The sequence below is a fragment of the Pan troglodytes genome, chromosome 15, assembly GCF_028858775.2.
Source record: "Pan troglodytes isolate AG18354 chromosome 15, NHGRI_mPanTro3-v2.0_pri, whole genome shotgun sequence".
NCBI lineage: Eukaryota > Metazoa > Chordata > Mammalia > Primates > Hominidae > Pan > Pan troglodytes.
The window spans coordinates 32,742,640-32,766,803 of NC_072413.2; the positions used below are offsets into that span (position 1 = coordinate 32,742,640).

Consider the following 24,164-nt stretch of genomic DNA (forward strand, 5'->3'; position numbering starts at 1 on the left):
TTTTTCTGTTTTTAGTAGAGACAGACAGCGTTTCACCATGTTGGTCAGGCTGGTCTCAAACTCCTAAACTCCTGAACTCCTGATCCACCCGCCTTGACCTCCCAAAGTGCTGGGATTACAGGCAGGAACCAAAGCTACCAGCCTACTCCACGCAATTGTAACAGTTACTAAATACTGTCATTCATCATGTGGGGTGGGGGTGAATAAAGATACATCTTAGCAAAAACAATACAGACAATTCAGGAAAGAGTTTCCAGTTTAATTACATCAAAACTATATCCAAAATAAAAATAACACTCAGAAACAAAGATTGCTTATAATTCCAGAACACTTTAATTCTACAGAGCTTTAATAAAAAGCCCGACAGTTTCCAAATGTTCATCAAAAACAGAATGAATATCAGTCCCATCAATAAGGGGGAAAAATCAAAGAAAAAAAAAAGGAGAGGGTGAGAGATGTAAGAGATGAATGAAGGTTGACAACTATTCTCCTTTAAAAAGAGAAACACTGCTTCCTCAATGTCACTGAAGGATATGAACAGGCAAGAGGAAAGTAACTGTCCATATTTGCCTTATATACAGTATTGGGTAATTAAATGCCAGTTGGGCTGTTTAGGAATGGCTTGCTAAAACATTGAAAAAATGAAAGACTTCATCCTTGTCGTAGACTGCCACTTCAGTGGAACATTCAGTGCACATGACTGGGTGATAGATTTCTTCCACATCTGTCTCTGCCTTCTCGGCAGCATCTTCCTGGTTAGACCTCATCTTCTTACGGACCCGCCTTTTCTTCCTGTTCTCTGAGGCTTTATATCTTAGAACCTCCTCTTTGTTAATAGAACAATTCATTACAAACATTGCTCTATATTGAGTTTTGTATGATTCATGCCTAAGAGAAAAATGAAATGGAGAATTGGGGTTTATGTTCTATGTTAATAGTTTATCCATTTAGATAAAATTTGAGAATACCAAAAACTTACTGAAATACCAACCAAAGACAAGACACAGGAACAAAACAGCAAGTTTAAAGAAATTTTAAACAGTTGTTTTAAGAATAACTAAAACTTGTGAACACAGCTCACTGCAGCCTTGAACTCTTAGCCTCAAGTGATCCTCCTGCCTCAGCCTCCCTGGTAGCTGGGATTACAGGCACAAGCCACTGCACCAGGCAGAAGAAACATTTTAGTATGTAACAGTGTAAGGAAGAAATGTATCCTCTTTCCTTCTGCTTTTTGAAAGTAACTGTTTTTTTTTTTTTTGAGATGGAGTCTCGCTCTGTCGCCCAGGCTGGAGTGCAGTGGCGCGATCTCGGCTCACTGCAAGCTCCGCCTCCCGGGTTCACGCCATTCTCCTGCCTCAGCCTCCCGAGTAGCTGGGACTACAGGCGCCTGCCACCATGCCTGGCTAATTTTTTTGTATTTTTAGTAGAGACGGGGTTTCATTGTGTTAGCCAGGATGGTCTCGATCTTCTGACCTTGTGATCTGCCCGCCTCAGCCTCCCAAAGTGCTGGGATTTCAGGCGTGAGCCACCGCACCCGGACGATTCTATTTCTTTTTTTTTTTTTTTTTTTTGAGATGGGGTTTCACTCTTGTTGTCCAGGCTGGAGTGCAATGGCGTGATCTCAGCTCACCACAACCTCTGCCCCCCGGGTTCAAGTGATTCTCCTGCCTCAGCCTCCCAAGTAGCTGGGATTACAGGAATGCACCACCACACCTGGCTAATTTTGTATTTTTTAGTAGAGACAGGGTTTCACTATGTTGGTCAGTTTCATCTTGAACTCCTGACCTCAGGTAATCTGTCCACCTCGGCCTCCTAAAGTGCTGGGATTACAGGCATGAGCCACCGTGCCTAGCCTGATTCCTTGTATTTCTGTGGTCTCAGTTGTTATGCCTTCTTTTCTATTTCTAATTTATTTGGGCCTTCTCTCTTTTTTTCTAAGAGGGTTTGTCAATTGTATCTTTTAAAATTATCAACTTTTAATTTCATTAATCTTCTGGCTTGTTTGTTTGGGTTTTTTGGGGTCTCAATTTCATTCATTCCTGCCTTGATCTTTATTATTTCTTTCCTTTTATTTTATTTAATAAATTAATTTTTTTTTGAGATGGAGTCTCGCTCTGTCACCCAGGCTGGAGTGCAATGGTGTGATCTCGGCTCACTGCAACCTCTGCCTCCCGGGTTCAAGCGATTCTCCTGCCTCAGCCTCCTGAGTAGCTGGGATTAAAGGTGTGCGCCACCACACTTGGCTCATTTTTGTATTTTTAGTAGAGGCAGGGTTTCACCAGGTTGGTCAGGCTGGTCTCAAACTCCTGACCTCGTGATCTGCCTGCTTTAGCCTCCCAAAGTGCTGGGATTACAGGTGTGAGCCACCATGCCCAGCCTCTTTCCTTCTATTAATGTTGGATTTGGTCTGTCCTTGCTTTTCTAGTTCCTTGAGGTGTATCATTAGATTATTTGGGTGAAATGTTCTGTAAATGTCAGTTAGGCTTCTTTGGTCTACTGTGTAGTTTAACTCTGATGTTTCTTTATGGTTTTCTATCTGGATGATCTGTCCATTACTGAGAGTGGAGTGTTGAAGTCCCCTACTATTATTGTATTCAATACTAATACTGTATTGTATCTCTCCCTTTAGATTTTTTTTTTTTTTTTGAGATGGAGTCTCACTCTGTCACCCAGGCTGCAGTGCAATAGCATGATCTTGGCTCACTGCAACCTTCACCTCCCAGCTTCAAGTGATTCTCCCACCTCAGCCTCCTGAGTAGCTAGATTACAGGCACCTGCCATCATGCCCAGCTAATTTTGGTATTTTTGTGGAGATGGGGTTTCACCATGTTGGCCAGGCTGGTCTCAATCTCCTGACGTTGTGATCCACCAACCTCGGCCTCCCGAAGTGTTGGGATTACAGGCGTGAGCCACTGCGCCCAGCCCCTTTGGATCTATTAATGTTTATATACCTGGGAGTTCCAATGTTGGCTGCATAGATATTTATACTGTTATATAAATTCCTCTTGCTGAATTGACCCCTTTATATAGTAAACTTCTTTGTTTCCTTTTTACAGTCCTTGATTGTAGTCTGTTTTAAGGACAGCTATTCCTATACTGGTTTCCAGCTGCATGAAATATCTTTTCCCATTCATGTTCAGTCCATGTGTCCTTACAAGTGAAGCAAGTTTCTTCTAGGCAGCATATAGTTGAGTCTTGTTTGTTGATCCATTCAGCCACTGTCTGCCTTTAAATTGGAGAAGTGAGTCCATTTACATTGCGTTACTACTGATAAGTAAGGATTTGCTACTGATGTGGCTTGGGTCTGTGTCCCTGCCCCAATCTCATGTCAAATTGTAATCTCCAATGTTGGAGGTGGGACCTGGTGGGAGGTGACTAGATCTTGGGGGCAGACTTCCCCCTCGTGCTGCTCTTGTGATAGTGAGTACTCACAAGATTTGATTGTTTAAAAGTATGTGGCACCTCCCCTCTCTCTCTTCCTCTTGCTCTGGCCATGTAAGATGTGCCTGCTTCCCCTTTGCCTTCTGCCATCATTAAAAGTTTCCTGGCCAGGTGCACTGGCTCAAGCCTGTAATCCCAGCACTTTGGGAGGTCAAGGCGGGTGGATCACCTGAGGTCAGGAGTTCAAGACCAGCCTGACCAATATGGTGAAACCCCACCTCTACTAAAAATACAAAAATTAGCCAGGAGTGGTGGTGTGTGCCTGTAGTCCCAGCTACTTGGGAGACTGAGACAGGAGAATTGCGTGAACCTGGGTGGTGGAGGTTGCAGTGAGCCAAGATCGTGCCACTGCACTCCAGCCTGGGTGACAAGCAAGACTCCCTCTCAAAAAAAAAAAAAAAAGTTTCCTGAGACCTCCCCAGCCATGCTTCCTATACAGCCTGTGGAATTATGAGCCAATTAAACTTCTTTCTTTATAAATTATCCAGTCTCGGGTATTTCCTTATAGCAGTGCAAGAGCAGACTAATACAACTACTGGCATTTTGCTGCTTTTTTTCTGGTTGTTTTGTAACTCTTCCCTTCCTTACTGTCTTCCTTCATGATTAAGTGATTTTCTCTGGTAGTATGTTTTAATCCATTGCTTTTTGATTTTGGTGAATCTATTATAGGTTTTTGCATTATGGTTATCATGAAATCACAAAAAAAAACTTACAGATATAACAAGGTTCTTTCTTTTCTTTTTTTTTTTTTTTTGAAACAGAGTTTCGCCCTTGTTGCCCAGGCTGAAGTGCAGTGGCGCAATCTTGGCTCACTGCAACCTCCACCTCCCTGGTTCAAGTGATTCTCCTGCCTCAGGCTGCTTAGTAAGCTTGGATTACAGGTGTCCACCACGACTCCCGGCTAATTTTTTATATTTTTAGTAGAGATGGGGTTTCACCATGTTGGCCAGGCTGGTCTCGAACTCCTGACCGCAGGTGATCCACGTGCCTCAGCCTCCCAAAGTGCTAGGATTACAGGCATGAGCCACCATGCCTGGCCCAGTTCTTTCTTTTCTCTCTTTATTTTTTTCTTCTTTTTTTTGAGACAGAGTCTCACTCTGTCACTCAGGCTGGAGTGAAGTGGCGTGATCTTGGCTCACTGCAACCTCCACCTCCTTGGTTCAAGCAATTCTCCTGCCTCAGCCTCCCCAGTAGCTGGGATTACAGGCACGCGCCAACACGCCCAGCTAATTTTTGTATTTTTAATAGAGACAGAGTTTCACCATGTTGGCCAGGCTGGTCTTGAACTCCTGACCTCAGGTGATCCACCCTCCCCTGCCTCCCAAAGTGCTAGGATTACAGGCATGAGCCACCACACCTAGCCCTTTATTTCTGAGACAGAGTCTCACTCTGTCCCCCAGGCTGGAATGCAGTGGTGCAATCTCAGCTCACTGCAACCTGTGCCTCCCAGGTCCAAACAATTCTCGTGCCTCAGCCTCCCAAATAACTGGGATTATAGGCAAATGCCACCACGCTCAGCTAATTTTTAAATATTTTTAGTACAGAGGGGTTTCACCGTGTTGGCCAGGCTTGTCTCAAACTCCCTGCCTCAAGTGATCCACCCGCTTCCGCCTCCCAAAGTGCTGGGATTACAGGATAAGCCACCACACCCAGCCTGGCATTTTTTTTTTTCATTCCACTCCCTCCTGATCTGTATGCTTTCCACTGAGAAATCTGTTGCCAGATGAACTGTAGCTACTTTATATGTTATTTGCTTCATTTATCTTGCTCCTTTCAAGATCCTCTCTTTGTCCATAACCTTTGGACAGTTTTACTGTTTTATTGTTATATGCCTGGGGGTGGTTTTATTTGAGTCAAATGTGTTTGGTGTTCTCTGGCCATAAATATCTCCTTCTCAAGTTTTGGAACATTTTCTGCTATTATTATTATAATTATTATTTTTGAGACCAAGTTTTGCTCTTGTTGCCCAGGCTGTAGTGCAATGGTGTGATCTCAGCTCACTGCAACCTCCGCCTCCTGGGTTCAAGCGATTCTCCTGCCTCAGCCTCCCGAGTAGCTTGGATTACAGGCATGCACCACCACGCCCAGCTAATTTGTTTACATTTTTAGTAGAGACAGGGTTTCACCATGTTGGCCAGGCTGGTCTCGAACTGCTGACCTCAGGTGATCCACCCACCTCCGCCTCCCAGAGTGCTGGGATTACAAGTGTCAGCCACCATCCCCAGCTACTGCTATTAATTTTTTGAATAAGCTTTCTACTCCTTGCTTTTGCTCTACTCCCTCCTGAGTACCAATTCTTAGATTTAATCTTTTGAGATAGTATTTTATATCTTGTAGGAGATCTTCATACCTTTTCTTTCTCCTCTGATTGTGCATTTTCAAACAGTCTATCTTTAAGTTCACTGATTCTTTCTTTTGCTGATCCCTTCTGCTGTTGAGAGCCTCTAATGAATTTTTTAGTTCAGCAAATATATTTCTCAGAGTTCCCAGATTTCTCTTCTTTTTTTTTTTTTTTTTTTTTAGATGGAGTCTCGCTCCATTGCGCAGGCTGGAATGCAGTGGCATGATCTCGGCTCACTGCAACCTCCGCCTCCTGGGTTCAAGCGATTCTCCTGCCTGAGCCTCCCGAGTAGCTGGGACTATAGGCGCATGCCACCACGCCCAGCTAATTTTTTGTATTTTTAGTAGAGACGGGGTTTCACCATGTTAGCCAGGATGGTCTCGATCTCCTGACCTCGTGATCAGCCCTCCTCAGTCTCCCAAAGTGCTGGGATTACAGGCGTGAGCCACTGTGCCCGGCTGAGTTCCCAGATTTCTGTTGTATTTTATTTTGTTCTTCTTTTAGAGACAGAGTCTGACTCTGCCACCCATTCTGGAGTACAGTGGCACAATCATGGCTCACTGCAGCCTCGACTTCCAGGGCTCAAGTGATCTTCCCACCTCAGCCTCCAAAGTAGCTGGGTCTATAAGCGTATGCCAAGACACCAACTAAGTTTTTTTCGTTTTCTGTAGAGACAGAGTCTTACTATGTTGCCCAGACTGGTCTCAAACTCCTGGCCTCAAGCCATCCTCCCAGCTTGGCCTCCCAAAGTAGTGGGATTACAGGTATGAGCCACTGTGCCCATAATTTTTTAAATTATTTCGATCTCTTTGTTAAATTTATCTGATAAATTTCTGAATTGCCTGTGCTGTCTTGGAGATCACTCAGTTTTCTTAAAACTGCTATTTTGAATTCTTGGTCAGAGTTCACATATCACAGTATTGTGATATGTCATATGTGATAAGGGTTCACTTGATTCCTTGTTTTGTCCATTTGAAGAGGTCATGGTTCCATTTGCTACTGTGTCTTGTGGATGTAAATGTACGTCTTTGTATTGAAGGATTAGTTATTTATTCCAGTCTTCTCTGCTTTGCTTTTTTTTGGTTATTAGATATGTTTGCCTAGAGATTCTTTGTAATTTGCAATTTGCATGTTGATATTCTTTCTTTTTCCTTTCTTCCCACTACGTCATTGCTTCCTTTTTGGCACCAGATGGCACTTTAAGCCTCAGTTCTAGTAAACACTGAGCGTGCTGCCTGTTCCAAATGAAGCGGGGGGTGGGTCCCAAAGAGGATAGGGATATCCCAGTAGGATGGGAATGCTGGCTAGGAGTTCACACTTGGGACCTGGCTTTGTCTCTGGCTATCCTTCTTTGTCTCTGGCTATCGTCAGGGATATTTTTTCCTTCAGGCACTCTCAGTGCTTCCTATGAGTTGAGGCAGGGACAGATCTCTTACCAGAGAACTCAAAAAGGTAAAGAAGCTGGTTGTACACTTCCATCTTACTTTTTCTAATGTAAAAATCATGAGCTCAGGGGAATTTTTCTGCTCACTTGGTGCCAGGCAGATTGTGGAGAAGGATAAGCAGATATGGAAGAACAATTCTCTTACTGTCTGCTTTAAGTTTTTTTTACTTCTCTGTGGCCCTAGAAACTGTCTCCTCCTTATATTGAGATCTGGGATACTGGTGGTGATAGCTTCAGTGCTGTATATTTGGTTTTGGTATTCTGCAGGGGGAAGGAGAGCCAGTTTGCTTCTATGCTGCTATTTTGCACTAGAAAAGATACCTTTTTTTTTTTTTTTTGAGACCGAGTCTCGCTCCGTTGCCCAGGCTGGAGTGCAGCGGCGCAACCTCGGCTCACTGTAAGCTCCGCCTCCTGGGTTCACGCCATTCTCCTGCCTCAGCCTCCGGAGTAGCTGGGACTACAGGCGCCCGCCACCGCACCCGTCTAATTTTTTGTATTTTTAATAGAGACAGGGTTTCACCGTGGTCTCAATCTCCTGATCTCGTGATCCACCCACCTCGGCCTCCCAAAGTGCTGGGATTACAGGCGTGAGCCACCGCGCCCAGCCCTTTTTTGTTTGTTTGTTTGGAGAGAGAGATGGGGATCTCACCTTTGTTTTGTTGCCCAGGCTGGAGTGCAGTGGTGGTCACAGCCCACTGCAGTCTTGAATTCTTGAGCTCAAGCCATCCTCTCACCTCAGCCTATCAAGTAGCTGGGTCTACACGCATACATCACTATACTCAGCTAATTTTTTATTTTTTTATTTTTTGTAGAGATGAGGTATCACTATGTTGCCTAGGCTGGTCTCAAACTCCTAGGCTCAAGTGATCGCCTTAGCCTCCCATAGCACTGGGATTACAGGCATGAGTCACTGTGCCCAGCTTTAAAAGTATAAAAGCTACATTTAATATAACTATATATAATCAAAATTAATTGTATAAAGATTAGTCACACAGCACCAAGAATCTAAGTACAGAACCTTATCAGAATTCCTGAGTACCTCAAAAGTCTGTTTCTGGGCTGGGCACAGTGGCTCACGCATGTAATCCCAGCACTTTGGGAGGCCGAGGTGGGCAGATCACTTGAGGTCAGGAGTTCAAGACCAACCTGGCCAACATGGTGTGACCCTGTCTCTACTAAAAATACAAAAATAAGGCCGGGCGTGGTAGCTCACAGCTGTAATCCCAGCACTTTGGGAGGCCAACACAAGTGGATCACAAGGTCAGGAGTTCAAGATCAGCCTGGCCAAGATGGTGAAACCCTGTCTGTACTAAAACTACAAAAATTAGCCGGGTGTGGTGGCAGGCACCTGTAATCCCAGCTACTTGGAGGCTGAGGCAGAAGAATCACTTGAACCTGGGCAGCAGAGTTTGCAGCGAGCCAAGATTGCACCACTATACTCCAGCCTGTGTGACAGAGTGAGACTTCATCTCAACAAAACAAAACAAAACTATATATATATAGATATAGATATAGATATAGATATAGATCTAGATCTAGATCTAGATCTAGATACACACAAAAACTAGCCAGGCATGGTGGTGGCCGCTTGTAATCCCAGCTACCTGGGAGGCTGAGGCAGGAGACTCACTTGAACCCACGGGGCGGAGGTTGCAGTGAGGCGAGATTGTGCCACTGCACTCCAGCCTGGGCAACAGAGTAAGACTCTGACTTCAAAAAAAAAAAAAAGTCTGTTTCTAATTTAAACAAAATATGTATGTGTGTGTGTGTGTGTGTGTGTGTGTGTGTCCTTCATCCATTACCTTTGGCAATCAAGGCAAAGTGTGGTCATGCAGGCAGGACAATTCAAGACAGCATCACTATTTGGAACAGGCTGTTGTTGACGTGATCTCTGTGGTCCCAAACCATGGTAACTAGAACAGAAGAAGAAAGTGGGGAGAAAAACATATTAAAACCAGATCTTGGTTTCTAGTGTCATTTTCCAATAAAAAGAACCAGTACTATTCAGAGAAATGGCTAATTCTAGGAATAAGGAACACAAGATGAACCTGGAGCATCTTTTAGTGCCAGAAAAGAAGGAAGTAATCAAGAAAACAAAAACAAAACAGTGAGGTGGTTATGACAAAGGGAAACAGGAGCCAACTGAACAAGTCACCAACTGCCAAAGCTGAAACTGAGCAACAAAATAAAGTAGGACTGGATTACAACCCAAAGTATAAAATAAATACCCACGAATCCATGCTAATATAAATGTACTGAATAAATAAATAAATGGGGGAGAACAGACAAATCCCCACACAGAATTCTAAATAATCTATAAAGATGCTCTTCCCTCACAGTGGTGGAGTATAACTCCCTAGTCCTTAAGTCTGGGTTGGACACAGTGACTTCCTTCCAAAGAGTACGGTATGGTAAGGCGGGGTAAAAGACTAACTTTACAGTAGAGAAAGTTAACACTGGTCAGCAAGGTGATCAAGGTCAATATCAACACACAAAACTCAGGTTGGTAGTATGTACTCTTGATATAATGTGATGAAAATGGCTCTCTACTTCTATGTTCTTACTTACAAAAATCCATAATCCCATCCTAATAATGAGAAAAAACAACAGACAAATTCCAACAGAGGGGCCTCCTACATAGACCTGATTAGTGCTCCTCAAAGTAATTAAGGGCACTGAAAACAAGGAAAGTCTAAGAAACTGACAGAGTCAAGAAGAGCCTAGGGAGACATGATAACTAAAAGTGATGTACTATCCTACATGGGATCCTCAAACAGAAAAAGAACAGTACATAAAAACTAAGGAAATGTTTTAAAATTATGGACTTTGATTAATAATAATGTATCAAGGCCGGGCATGGTGGCTCACGCCTGTAATCCCAGCATTTTGGGAAGCCAAGGCGGGCGGATCACGAAGTCAAGAGATCAAGACCATCCTGGCCAACATGGTGAAACCCCATCTCTACTAAACAAATACAAAAATTAGCTGGGCGTGGTGGCACACACCTGTAGTCCCAGCTACTCAGGAGGTTGAGGCAGGAGAATCGGTTGAACCCAGGAGACGGAGCTTGCAGTGAGCCGAGATCACACCACTGCACTCCAGCCTAGGCGACAGAGCGAGACTCTGTCTCCAAAAAAATAAAAAATAAAAAAAATAATAATGTATCAATATTAGTCCATTAATTGGGACAAGTGTACCAAAAATAAAAGTCCATGAATTTTTTAAAAACAGTAAAGCTACATTAAAAAACAAGCATACAGGCTGGGCATGGTGGCTCACGCCTGTAATCCCAGCACTTTGGGAGGCTGAGGTGGGTGGATCACAAGGTCAGGAGTTCAAGACCAGCCTGGCTAACATGGTGAAACCCTGTCTCTACTAAAAATACAAAAATTAGCTAGGCATGGTGGCGGGTACCTATAATCTCAGCTACTTGGGAGGCTGAGGCAGAGAACTGCTTGAACCCAGGAGGTGGAGGTCGCAGTGAGCCGAAATTGCGATACTGCACTCCAGCCTGGGCAACAGAGCGAGACTCTGTCCCAAAAAAACAAAAACAAAAACAAGCATAGAGCCAGGCTGGAATTACACCTGTAGTCCCAGGCCAAGGTGGGCAGATCACTTGAGCCTAGGAGTTTGAGACCAGCCTGGGCAACATGGTGAAACCCTGTCTCTATAAGAAAATTTAAAAAAAATGAAAATAAAAATAAACAAGCATAAACCGGGCATGGTGGCTCACACCTTTAATCCCAGCACTTAAGGAGGCCAAGGTAGGAGGGGATTGCTTGAGCCCAGGAGTTTAAGATCAGCCTGGGCAACATAGCAAGACCTTGTGTCTATTAAAAATTAAATTAGAAACAAAAAAAACAAGCATGCACTCAGGAGGCTGAGGCAGGGGGATCATTTGAGCCCAGGAGTTCAGGGCTACATTGAGGTATGATAGCATCAGTGCACTACAGTCTGGGCAACACAGCAAGATCCTGTCTTTAAATTAAAAAAAAAAATGACCGGGTGCGGTGGCTCATGCCTGTAATCCCAACACTTTGGGAGGCCGAGGCAGGTGGATCATCTGAGGTCAGGAGTTCGAGACCAGCCTGACCAACATGGAGAAACCCCATCTTTACTAAAAGTACAAAATTAGCCAGGTGCAGTGGCACATGCCTGTAATCCCAGCTACTCAGGAGGCTGAGACAAAAGAATCGCTTGAACCTGGGAGGAGGAGGTTGCGGTGAGCCAAGATCACATTTGCACTCCAGCCTGGGCAACAAGAGCAAAACTCCATCTCAAAAAAAAAAAAAAAAGAAATGGCCTGGCACAATGGCTCACACCTGTAATGCCAGCACAGGAGGTGAAGACAGGAGGATCACCTGGGGCCAGGAGTTCAAGATCACCTTGGGCAACACAGCTAGACCTCTCTACTAAAAAAATTTTTTTAATTAGCCAGGTGGTGTGTGCCTATAGTCCCAGCTACTCAGAAGGCTGAGGTGGGAGGAGTGCTTGAACCCGGGAGGCGGTGTGTGCCTACAGTCACAGCTACTCAGGAAGCTGAAGCAGGAGGAGTGCTTGAGCCCAGAAGTTTGAGGATACTGTGAGCTATAACTGCACCACTGCACTCCAGCCCAGGCATCTCTTAAAAAAAGGTGGGGGCAGAGGGTGTGGAAACAACACAAACATCCATCCCTCAGTGGATGAAAGGATAAACAAATTGTGGTATATACATACAATGGGATACTATTCAGTCATAAAAAGTAGAGAAGTACTGACACATGCTAAAATGTAGATGAACTTCAAAAGCACTATGCCCAGTGAAAGAAGCCAGATATAAAAGGTCACATACTGTATAATATCCCATTCATAAGAAATATCTAAAATAAGCAAATCCACAGAGACAGTGCACAGATCAGTGGCTGCCAAGGGGCTGAGGGGAAGGGTAGGGAAACTACCTAACAGTACCGCGTTTCCTTTTGGGATGATGAAAATGGTTGAAACTACATAAAAGTGGTGGCTGTGCAACATTGTGAATGGTATTAAATGCCACTAAATTGTTCACTTTTAAAGTGGGTACTTTTGTTATGTGAATTTTATCTCAAAAAATATTTTTAACTGCTCCTTGCAGAGCAGGGCTACCCCATAAGCAGTGTACCTAGAGTAGCCTCATCTCAATTTTTTTTTTTTTGAGACAGTCTCACTCAGTCGACCAGGCTGGAGTACAGTGGTACAATATCAGCTCACTGCAACCTCCACCTCCTGGGATCAAGCGATTCTTGTGCCTCCAGAGTAGCTGTGATTACAGGCACACACCACCATGCCAAGGTAATTTTTGTATTTTTAGTAGAGATGGGGTTTCGCCATGTTGGCCAGGCTGGTCTTGAACTCCTGACTTCAAGTGATCTGCCCGCCTTGGCCTCCCAAAGTGCTGGGATTACAGGTGTGAGCCATCATGCCCAGCCTCATCTCAATTTTTAAAAATCAAATTTGTAAGTAGTTAAAAAGAACAATTTGCTAAATCCACTCTTCATCCACAAAACCTTTTTTTTTTTTTTTTTTGAGATAGGGTCTCATTCTGTCGTCCAGGCTGGAGTGGAGTGGCGTGATCTCAGCTCACTGTAACCTCCACCTCCCAGGTTCGGGCAATTCTCCTGCCTCAGCCTCCTGAGTAGCTGGAATTACAGGTGTGCGCCACCATGGCCCCACTAATTTTTGTATTAGTAGAGACAGAGTTTCACTATGTTCGCCAGGCTGGTCTCAAACTCCCGACCTCAGGTGATCCACCTGCCTCGGCCTCCCAAAGTTGCTGGGATTACAGGTATAAGCCACCACCCTGGCCCATCCACATAAACTCTTAATCTCAAAGTAATTTAAAACAGCATCTGAAAAAAAAAAGTCAGTTTTTCTTGAGGGAGAGATTGACTAACACAGCCTAAATTCAACGAGTTTAAAAAAGAAACAAAAAAACAATTGTCGGGCCGGATGCAGTGGCTCAAGCCTGTAATCCCAGCACTTTGGGAGGCCGAGACAGGTGAATCACGAGGTCAGGGGTTCGAGACCAGCCTGGCCAACATGGTGAAACCCGGTCTCTACTAAAAATACAAAAAATTAGCTGGGTGTGGTGGCAGGTGCCTGTAATCCCAACTACTCGGGAGGCTGAGGCAGGAGAATCTCTTGAACGCAGGAGGTGGAGGTTGCAGTGAGCCAAGATCGCGCCACTGCACTCCAGCCCAGGCGACAGTGCAAGACTCTGTCTCAAAAATAATAATAAAAATTTTAAAAATTAAAAAAAAAAGTCTCACTAAAATTTGCTGGTTATTTTCAAAATAAACTATTGAGCAGTTTTTTCCTCTAACTTTTTTGTTTGTGTGTGTGTGTTTGTGTAAACATATACACACATATTCAAAATGTGAACGTAGTAAAAATCATCTTTCAATCTTTTTTTCTAAAGATTCTAAATATTAACTTTAAGTTCTTACCCCCTTCTCTGTGCATCAACCCAGGCCTGATCTCTGTTATCTTTTTCAGGATCATACAGTAATTCGTCATTTGTTGGAATCTTGTGTTGTTTCTTCTTTTTTTTCTTGGTCACCTGTACTAATTTTGAAAATATTAGGATATGGCTAAGAATCATGTGTCAAGTTCACACTTCTCTAAATGAAGAGTCTCATTTCCCAAGCTACACATTTATTTATATTTTCCCTAAAAAGTTAAAAAAGGGACGGGCGCAGTGGCTCACACCTGTAATCCTAGCACTTTGGGAGGCCAAGGTGGGTGGATCACCTGACGTCAGGAGATCGAGACCAGCCTGGACAACATGGCGAAACCCCGTCTCTACTAAAAATACAAAATCAGGGCCAGGTGCGGTGGCTCACGCCTGTAATCCCAGCACTTTGGGAGACCAAGGTGGGCAGATTACCTGAGGTCAGGAGTTCGAGACCAGCCTGGCCAACATGGTGAAACCGCCTCTCTACTAAAAATATAAAAATTAGCTGGGCATGGTAGCAGGCACCTGTAATCCCAGCTACTTGGGGGCCTGAGGCAGAAAAACTGCTTGAACCCAGGAGGCAGAGGTTGCAGTGAGCCGAAATCGTGCCACTGCACTCCAGCCTGGGTGACGAGAGCGAGACTCTGTTTCAAAGAAAAAGAAAAAAAATAAAATAAAATACAAAATTAGCCAGGCGTGGTGGCAGGCACCTACAATCCCAGCTACCTGGGAGGCTGAGGCAGGAGAATCACTTGAACCCAGGAGGTGGAGGGTGTGGTGAGCCGAGATCACGCCATTGCTCTCCAGCCTGGGCAACAAGAGCAAAACTCCATCTCAAAAAAAAAAAAGTTAAAAAAAAACCCTTCATCTAATAAACAAGTGCTTGTCCAGGTAGGGTGCGGTAGCTCACAACCTATAATCCTAGAGCTTTGAGGGGCTGAGACAAGAGGATCGCTTGAGGCCAGGAGTTCAAGACCAGCCTGGCCAGCATAATGAGACCCCCCCATCTCTACACAAATAAAAATTAAAAATTAGCCAGGCACACCTGTAGTCCTAGCTACTAGGGAAGCTGAGCTGGGAGGATGGCTTGAGCCTAGGAGTCTGAGGATGTAGTGAGCTATAATTGCACCACTGCACTGCTGGAGACTGGGTGAGAGTGAGACCTATCTCTAAAAAAGTAAAAAATTTAACAAAAATTTAAAAAATAAAGTTCTTCTCCAACTAATAAGGCATTAAAATGACAGAGGAGGCAAAAATTGTTTATTTACCCAAAACTGGTATCTCAAGGACTAAGTTCAAACAATGAGAATTCAGAGACTCAAAAGAGCCACTCAAAACAAGCCAAGAATAGAAATTATTTATGATGTATGAATATATATATAAAATGCTACTAAAATTAGAACAAAAATATTTCAAAAGTGAATTGAAAAAAAACAGTATGAGGTAAGATACAGTGGCTCACATCTATAATACCAGCACTTTGGGAGGATTGCTTGAAGCCAGGAATTTGACATCAGCCTAAGTAACAAAGCAAGACCCAATCTTTACCAAAAAAAAAAAAAAAAAAAAAAAGAAAGAAAGAAAGGAAGAGGAAAAAAACCAAAAAAAAGAGAAAAAAAAAAACTATGGCCATCTACATACACTAGACTTTTTGAATGTATTCTAGCAGGCAGGGAGTGGTGGCTCATGCCTGTAATCCCAGAACTTTGGGAGGCCAAAGTGGGCAGACAACCTGAGATCAGGAGTTTCAAACCAGCATGACCAACATGGCGAAATCCTGTCTCTTCTAAAAATACAAAAAGTAACCGGGTATGGTAGCTTGTGCCTGTAGTCCCAACTACCAGGAAGGCTGAGGCACCAGAGTCGCTTGAACCCAGGAGACAGAGGCTACAGTGAGCCAAGACTGTGTCACCGCACTCCAGCCTGGGTGACAGAGTGGGACTCTGCCTAAAAAATAAATAAACAAGGCTGGGCGCGGTGGCTCATGCCTGTAATCCCAGCATTTTGGAAGGCTGAGGCGGGCGGATCATGAGGTCAGGAGATCGAGACCATCCTGGCTAACACAGTGAAACCCCATCTCTACTAAGAATGCAAAAATTTAGCCGGGCGTGGTGACGGGCACCTGTAGTCCCAGCTACTCGGCAGGCTGAAGCAGGAGAATGGCGTGAACCCAGGAGGCAGAGCTTGCAGTGAGCTGAGATGACGCCACTGCACTCCAGCCTGGGCGATAGAGCGAGACTTTGTCTCAAAATAAATAAATAAATAAATAAACAAACACATACATTCTAATAGGTCAATATTTAAGTAACAATGCATAAAAGTATATTGTTTTTTACCATAGAAATTTGCTATTTGAATATTTCATTGTAATTACTGAAATAATTAGTTTTAGCTCTTGTTATGTTCAACTTTGCTCAAATTTTATAAAAATTCAATTTTCAGGCCGGGCACAGTGGCTCACGCCTGTAATCCCAACACTTTGGGAGGCCGAGGTGGGTGGATCACAACATCAGGAGATCAAGACCATCCTGGCTAACACAGTGAAACCCCTTCTCTACTAAAAATACAAAAAATTAGCCGGGCATGGTGGCGGGCGCCTGTAGTCCCAGCTACTCGGGAGGCTGAGGCAGGAGGATGGCGTGAACCCGGGAGGCAGAGCTTGCAGTGAGCTGAGATTGCGCCACTGCACTCCAGCCTGGGTGACAGAGCGAAACTCTGTCTCAAAAAAAAAAAAAGAAAGAAAGAAAGAAAGAAAGAAAAATTCAATTTTGAACATAGAGGCTGATTAAAAATCAACGCATTAAGAAAAATTCTGCAGGAGGAGGCCAGGCGCAGTGGCTCACACCAGTAATCCCGTCACTTTGGGAGGCTGAGGCAGGTGGATCACCTGAGGTCAGGAGTTCAAGATCAGCCTGGCTAACATGGTGAAACCCTGTTTCTCCTAAAAAAACAAAAAATTAGCCAGGCATGGCGACAGGCGCCTGTAATCCCAGCTACTCAGGAGGCTGAGGCAGGAAAATTGCTTGAACCCGGGAGGCACAGGTTGCAGTGAACCAAGATGGTGGCGCCATCGCACTCCAGCTTGGACAACAAGAGCGAAACTCCATCTCAAAAAAAAAAAAAAAAAATTCTGCAGGAGGATTAAAACATAGAAACTATTTTCAGGCATGAAAACAAATATTGCTACTATAGGGAACCTAAAGGAAGAGGGGGGAAAAGCCCTGAGGAGGGGAGGTATTGAGTTGGGACACACTCTCTCTCACTCCCTAGGTACACCCAAGCAGCACCACTGTTGGTGCCATGTCCTCACATTCCTGTGTCCCCAGCTTTTTTTTTTTTTTTTTTTTTTTGAGACAGAGTCTCACTCTGTTGCCCAGGCTGGAGTGCAATGATGTGATCTCAGCTCACTGCAACCTCTACCTCCCTGGTTCAAGCAACTTCCCTGTCTCATCCTCCCGAGTAGCCGGGATTACAGGTGCATGGCACCAAGCCCGGCTAATTTTTTTGTATTTTTAATAGACATGGGGTTTCACCATGTTGGCAAGACTGGTCTAGAACTCCTGACCTCAGGCAATCTGCCCACCTCTGCCTCCCAAAGTGCTGGGATTACAAGCGTGAGCCACCACGCCCAGCCCCCAGTTTTTCTTATTAATCAATCCTGCTTTTGTTTTCACATCAATGGCATCCACTTTATTTATTTACTTATTTTTTTGAGACAGTCTCACTCTGTCGCCCAGGCTGGAGTGCAATGGTGCAATCTTGGCTCACTGCAACCTCCGCCTCCTGGGTTCAACTGATTCTCCTGCCTCAGCCTCCCAAGTAGCTGGGACTACAGGCGTGCGCCACCATGCCTGGCTTATTTTTGTATTTTTAGTACAGATGGGGTTTCACCAAGTTGGTCAGGCTGCTCTTAAACTCCCAACCTCAGGTGATCTGCCTGCATCAGCCTCCCACAGTGCTGCCATTACAGGTGTGAGCCACCATGCCTAGCTGTAATTTCTTAAAAGACCAAACTCAGAGGGAAATCCTAACATCTAATAATTGTTAGGTAAACCTTTTTTATAAAATATAACTGCTAAACCTGGTAAATAGGTTACTTACCTGCTCTGTCTTCATCCTCGGAATCAGAATCAAAATATATATCATCGTAGTACCTCGTCGGAGCTGTTGCAACTTTTCCATTTCCTGAGGAAGATCCTATTCAAACCAGAAGTAAAGTTTACAGACTAAATCATACATAATTCACAAGGCAAAAAACTCCATATATTCTTCCATCACCTCAAAGCAATATCAACTTATTCACAATCTCATTTGATGGTGAAATATTTTCACATCAGTGAATTACTCGATGTCTATGCCCCATACAGTTACAGAGAACTGGCCCTCCTTAAAATGTTCCAAATCTTGAGAAAATTCTTCTCTCTCCCTTCCCACAAATCTCATTAAATAAAATAGCGATATTTTCAGGTTGCCAGCACACATATCTCTACCTTTCAGTCATACAGTATACCATGCAGAACATAGAACAAACATTTTGTTCTAAGAAACATTAGGAGAAAAAGGGTAAGAACCCTATAGAAGGCAGGAGGAATGAGTCAAGGACACATTCTTCTCCTCAGTTGTGCCCAGGGCCATGACATTACCTATACTTATGTCATCATATGCCCATATCCCTAATTCCTCTTAGTTAGCATCTGCTTTAGTTTTTATTATATTTTTATATGCTTTCAGATTTTTCCCGCTAATACATAGCATATCAGGGTGGAAATCAATGCTGAAGAGTCCTACTTCCTTTTTTTTTTTTTTTTGAGACTGAGTCTCACTCTGTTGCCCAGGCTGGAGTGCAGTAGCACGATATCGGCTCACTGCAACCTCTGCCACCCGGGTTCAAGTGATTCCCCTGCCTGACCTTCCCGAGTAGCTGGAATTACAGGCAACTGCCGTCACTCCCGGCTAATTTTTTGTGTTTTTAGTAGAGACAGGGTTTCACCATGTTGGCCAGGCTGGTCTTGAGCTCCTGACCTCATGATCCACCCACCTCATGATCCACCCACCTCAGCCTCCCAAAGTGCTGGGATTACAGGCGTGAGCCACTGCGCCTGGCAGAAGAGTCCTACTTTCACAAACCAGTTTTCAGGTCAGGTACATTTTACATAAAGACCACGTATCAAAATGAACTATGTTTCATTACTCACTAAAGTGAAACAGAAATTTGTGATGATACATAATCAAATCTGCCACATTTTAGTGCCATCTAACCCTAAAAATACTTTTGTAAGTTTGTGTGTCTTTTTTTTTTAACTCGAGTAAAAACTGCAAAATAAAATTATGCAAGTAAACAGTAATAACTAATCTCTTTCCAAGAACACAAGACAGTCATCAAACAAACTCCAAGCCAGGCACAATAGTTTATACCTATAATCCCAGCACTTTGGGAGGCCAATGCAGGAAGATCACTTGAGCCAGGAGTTTAAGACCAGCCTGGGCAACACAGTGAGACCCTGTCTCTACAAATTTTTTTTTTTTTTTTTTGAGACGGAGTCTAGCTCTGTCACCCAGGCTGGAGTGCAATGGCACAATCTCGGCTCACTGCAACCTCTGCCTCCCGGGTTTAAGCGATTCTCCTGCCCGGCCTCCTGAGTAGCTCGGACTGCAGGCACGTGCCACCAAGCCCAGCTAATTTTTGTATTTTTAGTAGAGATGGGGTTTCACTGTATTGGCCAGGCTGGTCTCGAACTCCTGACCTCGTGATCCACTGCCTCAGCCTCCCAAAGTGCTGGGATTACAAGCATGAGCTACCACGCCTGGCCTTTTTTTTTTTTTTTTTTTTTTTTTGAGACGGAGTCTCACTCTGTTGCCCTGGCTGGGGTGCAGTGCTGCGATCTCGGCTCACTGCAACCTCCGCCTTCCAGGTTCAAGCAATTCTCCTGCCTCGGCCTCCCAAGTAGCTGGGACTGCAGGCACGTGCCACCATACCCAACTAATTTTTGTATTTTTAGTAGAGACGGGGTTTCGCCATGGTGGCCAGACTGGTCTCGAACTCCTGACCTCAGATGATCCACCCACCTCGGCCTCCCAAAGTGCTAGGATTACAGGTGTGAGCCACTGCACCCGGTCGCTACAGATTTTTTTTTTTTTTTTTTTTTTAGATGGAGTCTCGCTCTGTCACCCAGGCTGGAGTGCAGTGGCATGATCTCAGCTCACTGCAAGCTCCGTCTCCTGGGTTCACGCCATTCTCCTGCCTCAGCCTCCCGAGTAGCTGGGACTACAGGCGCTCGCCACCACGCCCGGCTAATTTTTTGTATTTTTAGTAGACACAGAGTTTCACCGTGTTAGCCAGGATGGTCTCAATCTCCTGACCTCGTGATCCGCCCGCCTCGGCCTCCCAAAGTGCTGGGATTACAGTCGTGAGCCACCGTGCCTGGCCCAAATTTTTTTTTTAATTATCTGGGCACAGTGGTACATGCCTGTAATCTCAGTTATTCAAGAAACAGAGGTGGGAAGATCATTTGAGCCCAGGAGTTTTAGGCTACAGTGAGCTATGATCATGCCACTGCACTCCAGCCTGGGTGACAGAATGAGACATTGAATCTAAAGTAATAAATAAATAACTGTTTTTAAATGAGAAAAGGAAGACTCTAGCTCAGACTGCCAAATACATTTACTCCTTCATTCAATAAATATTTATTGAGCACCTATTGAAAGTGCTGGGGACATAGAAGAGCACAAATAAGGTTACTGCCCTTACAGAGCTTACAAAAATATATATAAAATTGAACCAAAAGTTTACCAGTTCCCAGAGAGGATAACTTGTCCTCCATTGTTTTCATGGTAGAATTTAATTCAGCTTCCATCTCCTTTTCAAATTCATCTTCACTAGATGATTCACTTTCTCCGGTAAGACATTCTCTGATGAGTTTTCGTTTTTGGTCAGGAGTTCCATGTAAAAGCACATCCACTTCATCCTCAGAGCTAGCATACATTTAAATCAAAAAGAATATGAATATTTAAAAATTAAAATAATTTTAAACTCCCAGCATCTCACTGTCCAACAACAATTTTAAGTATTACATGGTTACATTTGATGTACTTATACATTACATATAGCTATTCTCACTTAATAAGCCAGTTCTGCATATTTCCAATCTTCTTTAATTTTTTTTTTTTTTTTTTTTTTTTTTTTTGAGATGGCATCTCAGTCTGTGACCCAACCTGGAGTGCAGTGGCATGATCTCAGCTTACTGCAACCTCCACCTCCCCAGTTCAAGCAATCCTCCCACCTCGGGTTCCCCAGTAGCTGGAACTACAGGCACATACCACCATTCCCAGCTGTTTTTTTTGTTTTTGTTTTTTTTTTTTTTAATTTTTGTCGAAATGGGGTTTCGCCATGTTGCCCAGGATGGTTTTTTTGTTTGTTTGTTTGTTTCTTTTGAAACAGAGTCTCGCTCTTGTCGCCCAGGCTGTAGTACAGTGGCATGATTTCTGCTCACTGAAACCTCCACCTCCTGGGCTCAAGCGATTCTCCTGCCTCAGTCTCCCAAGTAGCTGGGATTACAGGATTCAGAATCTGTCTCAAAAAATACATAGATAGATAGATAGATAGATATCCTGGTTGTGATACTGCAATTATAGTTTTGTAGTATGTTAACACTGGAGGAAACTGGGGAAAGAGTACACAGGATCTCTCTGTATTATTTCTTTTTTTTTTTTTTTTTTGAGATGGGGGTCTCCCTGTGTTGCCCAGGCTGGAGTGCAATGGTGCCATCTTGGCTCACTGAAACTTCCGCCTCCCAGGCTCAAGCCAACCAACCGCCTCACCCTCCTGAGTAGCTGGGACCACAGATATGCACCACCATACCAGCTAATTTTTTGTATTTTCGGTAAAGACATGATTTCATCATGTTGCTCAGGCTGGTCTTGAACTCTTGAGCTCAAGTGATTCTCCTGCCTTGGCCTTCCAAAGTGCTGGGATTACAGGTGTGAGCCACTGCACCAGACCTGTATTATTTCTTATAACTGAATGTGAATCTACGAAAACTTCAAAATAAAATGTTTAATTTTTAAAAACTGAATCACAAAGCGAGAGTTATTTTTTCTACAAATTTCCTTCAATCCTTGTGATTATCTCAACCAAAGTCTCAGTTTTCAGCACTGCTGGGAAAGGCAGTAATACATCATGGACCCTAGATATGCAAGTTAAATATGCCAAGAATGCAAGGTTCTGACCACTGTTCACTCCAGCCATTTCTCAGGATTGTGTTTGCAGCGAACAACCTTGAGGAATGAGATAATGTCTCCTTCCAGGACAAAGAGCAGATGTATTTACTGTCTGCTATGAAAGAGGTGGATTCTCCAAGCTCAAGTAGTCTTTAGCCACGATGCCAACCCACTGAATGTGCAGCATTCTTCTAGGACCCTCAGCGTAATACCTGTAGGGTTGATAAGCAAGAGCAAGCCACACAAACATGATGCTCATGCTGCTTGCTGTGCTATGTGTAGTCTTATCTTTGACCCAGGAGTCTCATGTCTTCGGTCAGCTACCGTGAAACAGTTAACAGGCTACAATGTATTAGTTTATAAACAGTGTAAAATTAAATACTGACAGACACCTAACACTAATCTCCCTTTTTAAAATAATAACCATTTGGCTCAGAGCCTACAACAGGCAATACTGTCTGATAACATTGTTTTGTTTTTATATTTATCTTTACAGTTACCTTACCAGTGGCAACTGTCACAGAATTATAAAGCTTCCTTAAAAAAATGATACAACAGTCCTGGCTCCGTGGCTCAGGCCTGTAATCCTAGCACTTTGGAAGCCCGACGCAGGCAGATTGCCTAAGGTCAGGAGTTCGAGACCAGCCTGGCCAACGTGGTGAAAACCCATCTCTACTAAAAATACAAAAAATAAGCCAGGTGTGGTAGCGCATGCCTGTAATCCCAGCTACCCAGGAGGCTGAGGCAGGAGAATTGCTGGAACCCAGGAGGTGGAGGCTACAGTGAGCCAAGATTGCACCAGTGCACTCCAGCCTGGCTGACAGAGTGAGACTCTGTCTCAAAATAAATAAATAAATAAATAATTGAGACATACATATATACATACCTCCTTTCACAGACAGGACCCATTAACTGAAACTCTTTTTCACAGGGAATCCTGGTATCTATCCTCACTCCCGACAAAAGAAATCTTAACAGCAGTCTGATTTCCCATGCATCCAATGTCTCCCCATGACAATATGAGGAAACATTGTTCTTTTGATTTTTTTTTTTTTTAAAGAAATGAGGTCTCACTATGTTGCCCAGGCTGTTCCTTTACTACCAGGCTTAAGAGATTCTCTCGCCTCAGCCTCCCAAAGTCCTGGGATTACAGGCATGGGCCACCACACCCAGCCAAAGCTGTTAATGAAAGCATGGCTTTACAGAAAGCTTCTTTAGGCAGAATGAATGTTTTAAAGTTTAAGAATAGGATCTGCTGACAGCTTAAGAAATAACTAAATTTGTGTGGAAATATCTCCGCAAAATAGCTTCAAGTTTCCCTGGTAGAATAAAGCCCACCCTTCTGGAAATCCCACGAACCTTCTTCTGTGCCTATCTCAGGTCAATATTCTCTACAATGCTCTGCCAAGAAATATATATTTTATCTTATTACCCTTATTATACTATAAGCCTCTGGAAGACAAGGACCTTATGATTTACCTCTGTAGCTCAGAGCGAGCATAAAACAGTCCCTGTCAAAAAATAAAAATAAAAAAGGCTGTTCAATATTCCGTTATTTCTGTTTATGGCAGTTTAGTCTTCAAGATGGACACTTCACATTAAGTCCTGTGAGCCTCACAACAAACACAGTGTGTTATACTATGTTATATAGGTTATACAATTATGTTATTATAGTTCAATTTTACAGGTAAGTAATCGAGGATAACTGACTTGCCTTCCGTCACTCTGCTACTAAGGTGTAGAGACAGGTTTCGATCTCATTGCTTTTGAAGATTTACACGCGGTCCCCCGTGATTCCGGAATATCCCTCTTCCTACAGGCGACATCGGCACCGCCTCCCCCCGGGGCTGCGCGACCCCATCAGGAAAGCCCTTTGGCCTCGCACAAGTAACAGGCACGACAGGCTCCCGAGCCGCTAGGGTCTGCATAGGCTCGGCAGGCGCAACGAAGGGAGGCGACCGAAGCCAGGCCTCGACCCAAATCCTCGGGGGCCAGGGTGGGGCGGGAGCCCACCTGCTCAAAGCCGGCTCCTCGTCGCTAGGCTCTTCAACCGCGTAGGGGTCGTAGTCATCCGGCAGCCGGTTCATGGTGGCCTGCAGCAGCCTATACCGTCCACAAGCAATTTGCAGCGTCTCTGTTTACACCGCAAGTCCAGTCCCTAAAGCGCCCCTGACGCCACTTCCGCCTGAGCGTCCCAGTGCCCCTTGCGCGCCCGCGCAGACCGACAGCACCGAGGGGGGCAGGTAGAAGGC

General features: G+C 44.1%; 1 protein-coding gene across 2 annotated transcripts; it reads right to left on the reverse strand.

The window, feature by feature from the left end:
* Positions 1–310: 310 nt before the first annotated feature.
* On the reverse strand, positions 311–24,164 carry EAPP (E2F associated phosphoprotein). Of its 2 annotated transcripts, XM_024348693.3 has the most exons (6): positions 23,926–24,164; positions 20,486–20,667; positions 17,797–17,892; positions 13,688–13,805; positions 9,029–9,139; positions 311–888 (listed from the first exon to the last, which is right to left on the reverse strand). In XM_024348693.3, exons 1-6 carry the CDS (start codon positions 23,997–23,999, stop codon positions 612–614), a joined length of 858 nt encoding a protein of 285 aa, XP_024204461.1. In that variant the 5' UTR covers positions 24,000–24,164; the 3' UTR covers positions 311–611. The 2 variants fall into 2 exon arrangements, with proteins under 2 accessions (XP_024204461.1, XP_024204462.1); XM_024348694.3 differs by lacking the exon at positions 13,688–13,805 and having other exon boundaries at positions 23,926–24,152.

Excerpts from the sequence above, each read along its gene's own strand:
- EAPP (XM_024348693.3), bottom strand. The coding sequence starts at position 23,999 with ATGAACCGGCTGCCGGATGACTACGACCCCTACGCGGTTGAAGAGCCT. Across the intron at positions 17,893-20,485 it reads GTTATCCTCTCTGGGAACTG|GATCTTCCTCAGGAAATGGA; the intron begins GTAAACTTTTGG and ends TGGTTTGAATAG. Across the intron at positions 9,140-13,687 it reads GTTGATGCACAGAGAAGGGG|TTACCATGGTTTGGGACCAC; the intron begins GTAAGAACTTAA and ends CTTCTGTTCTAG.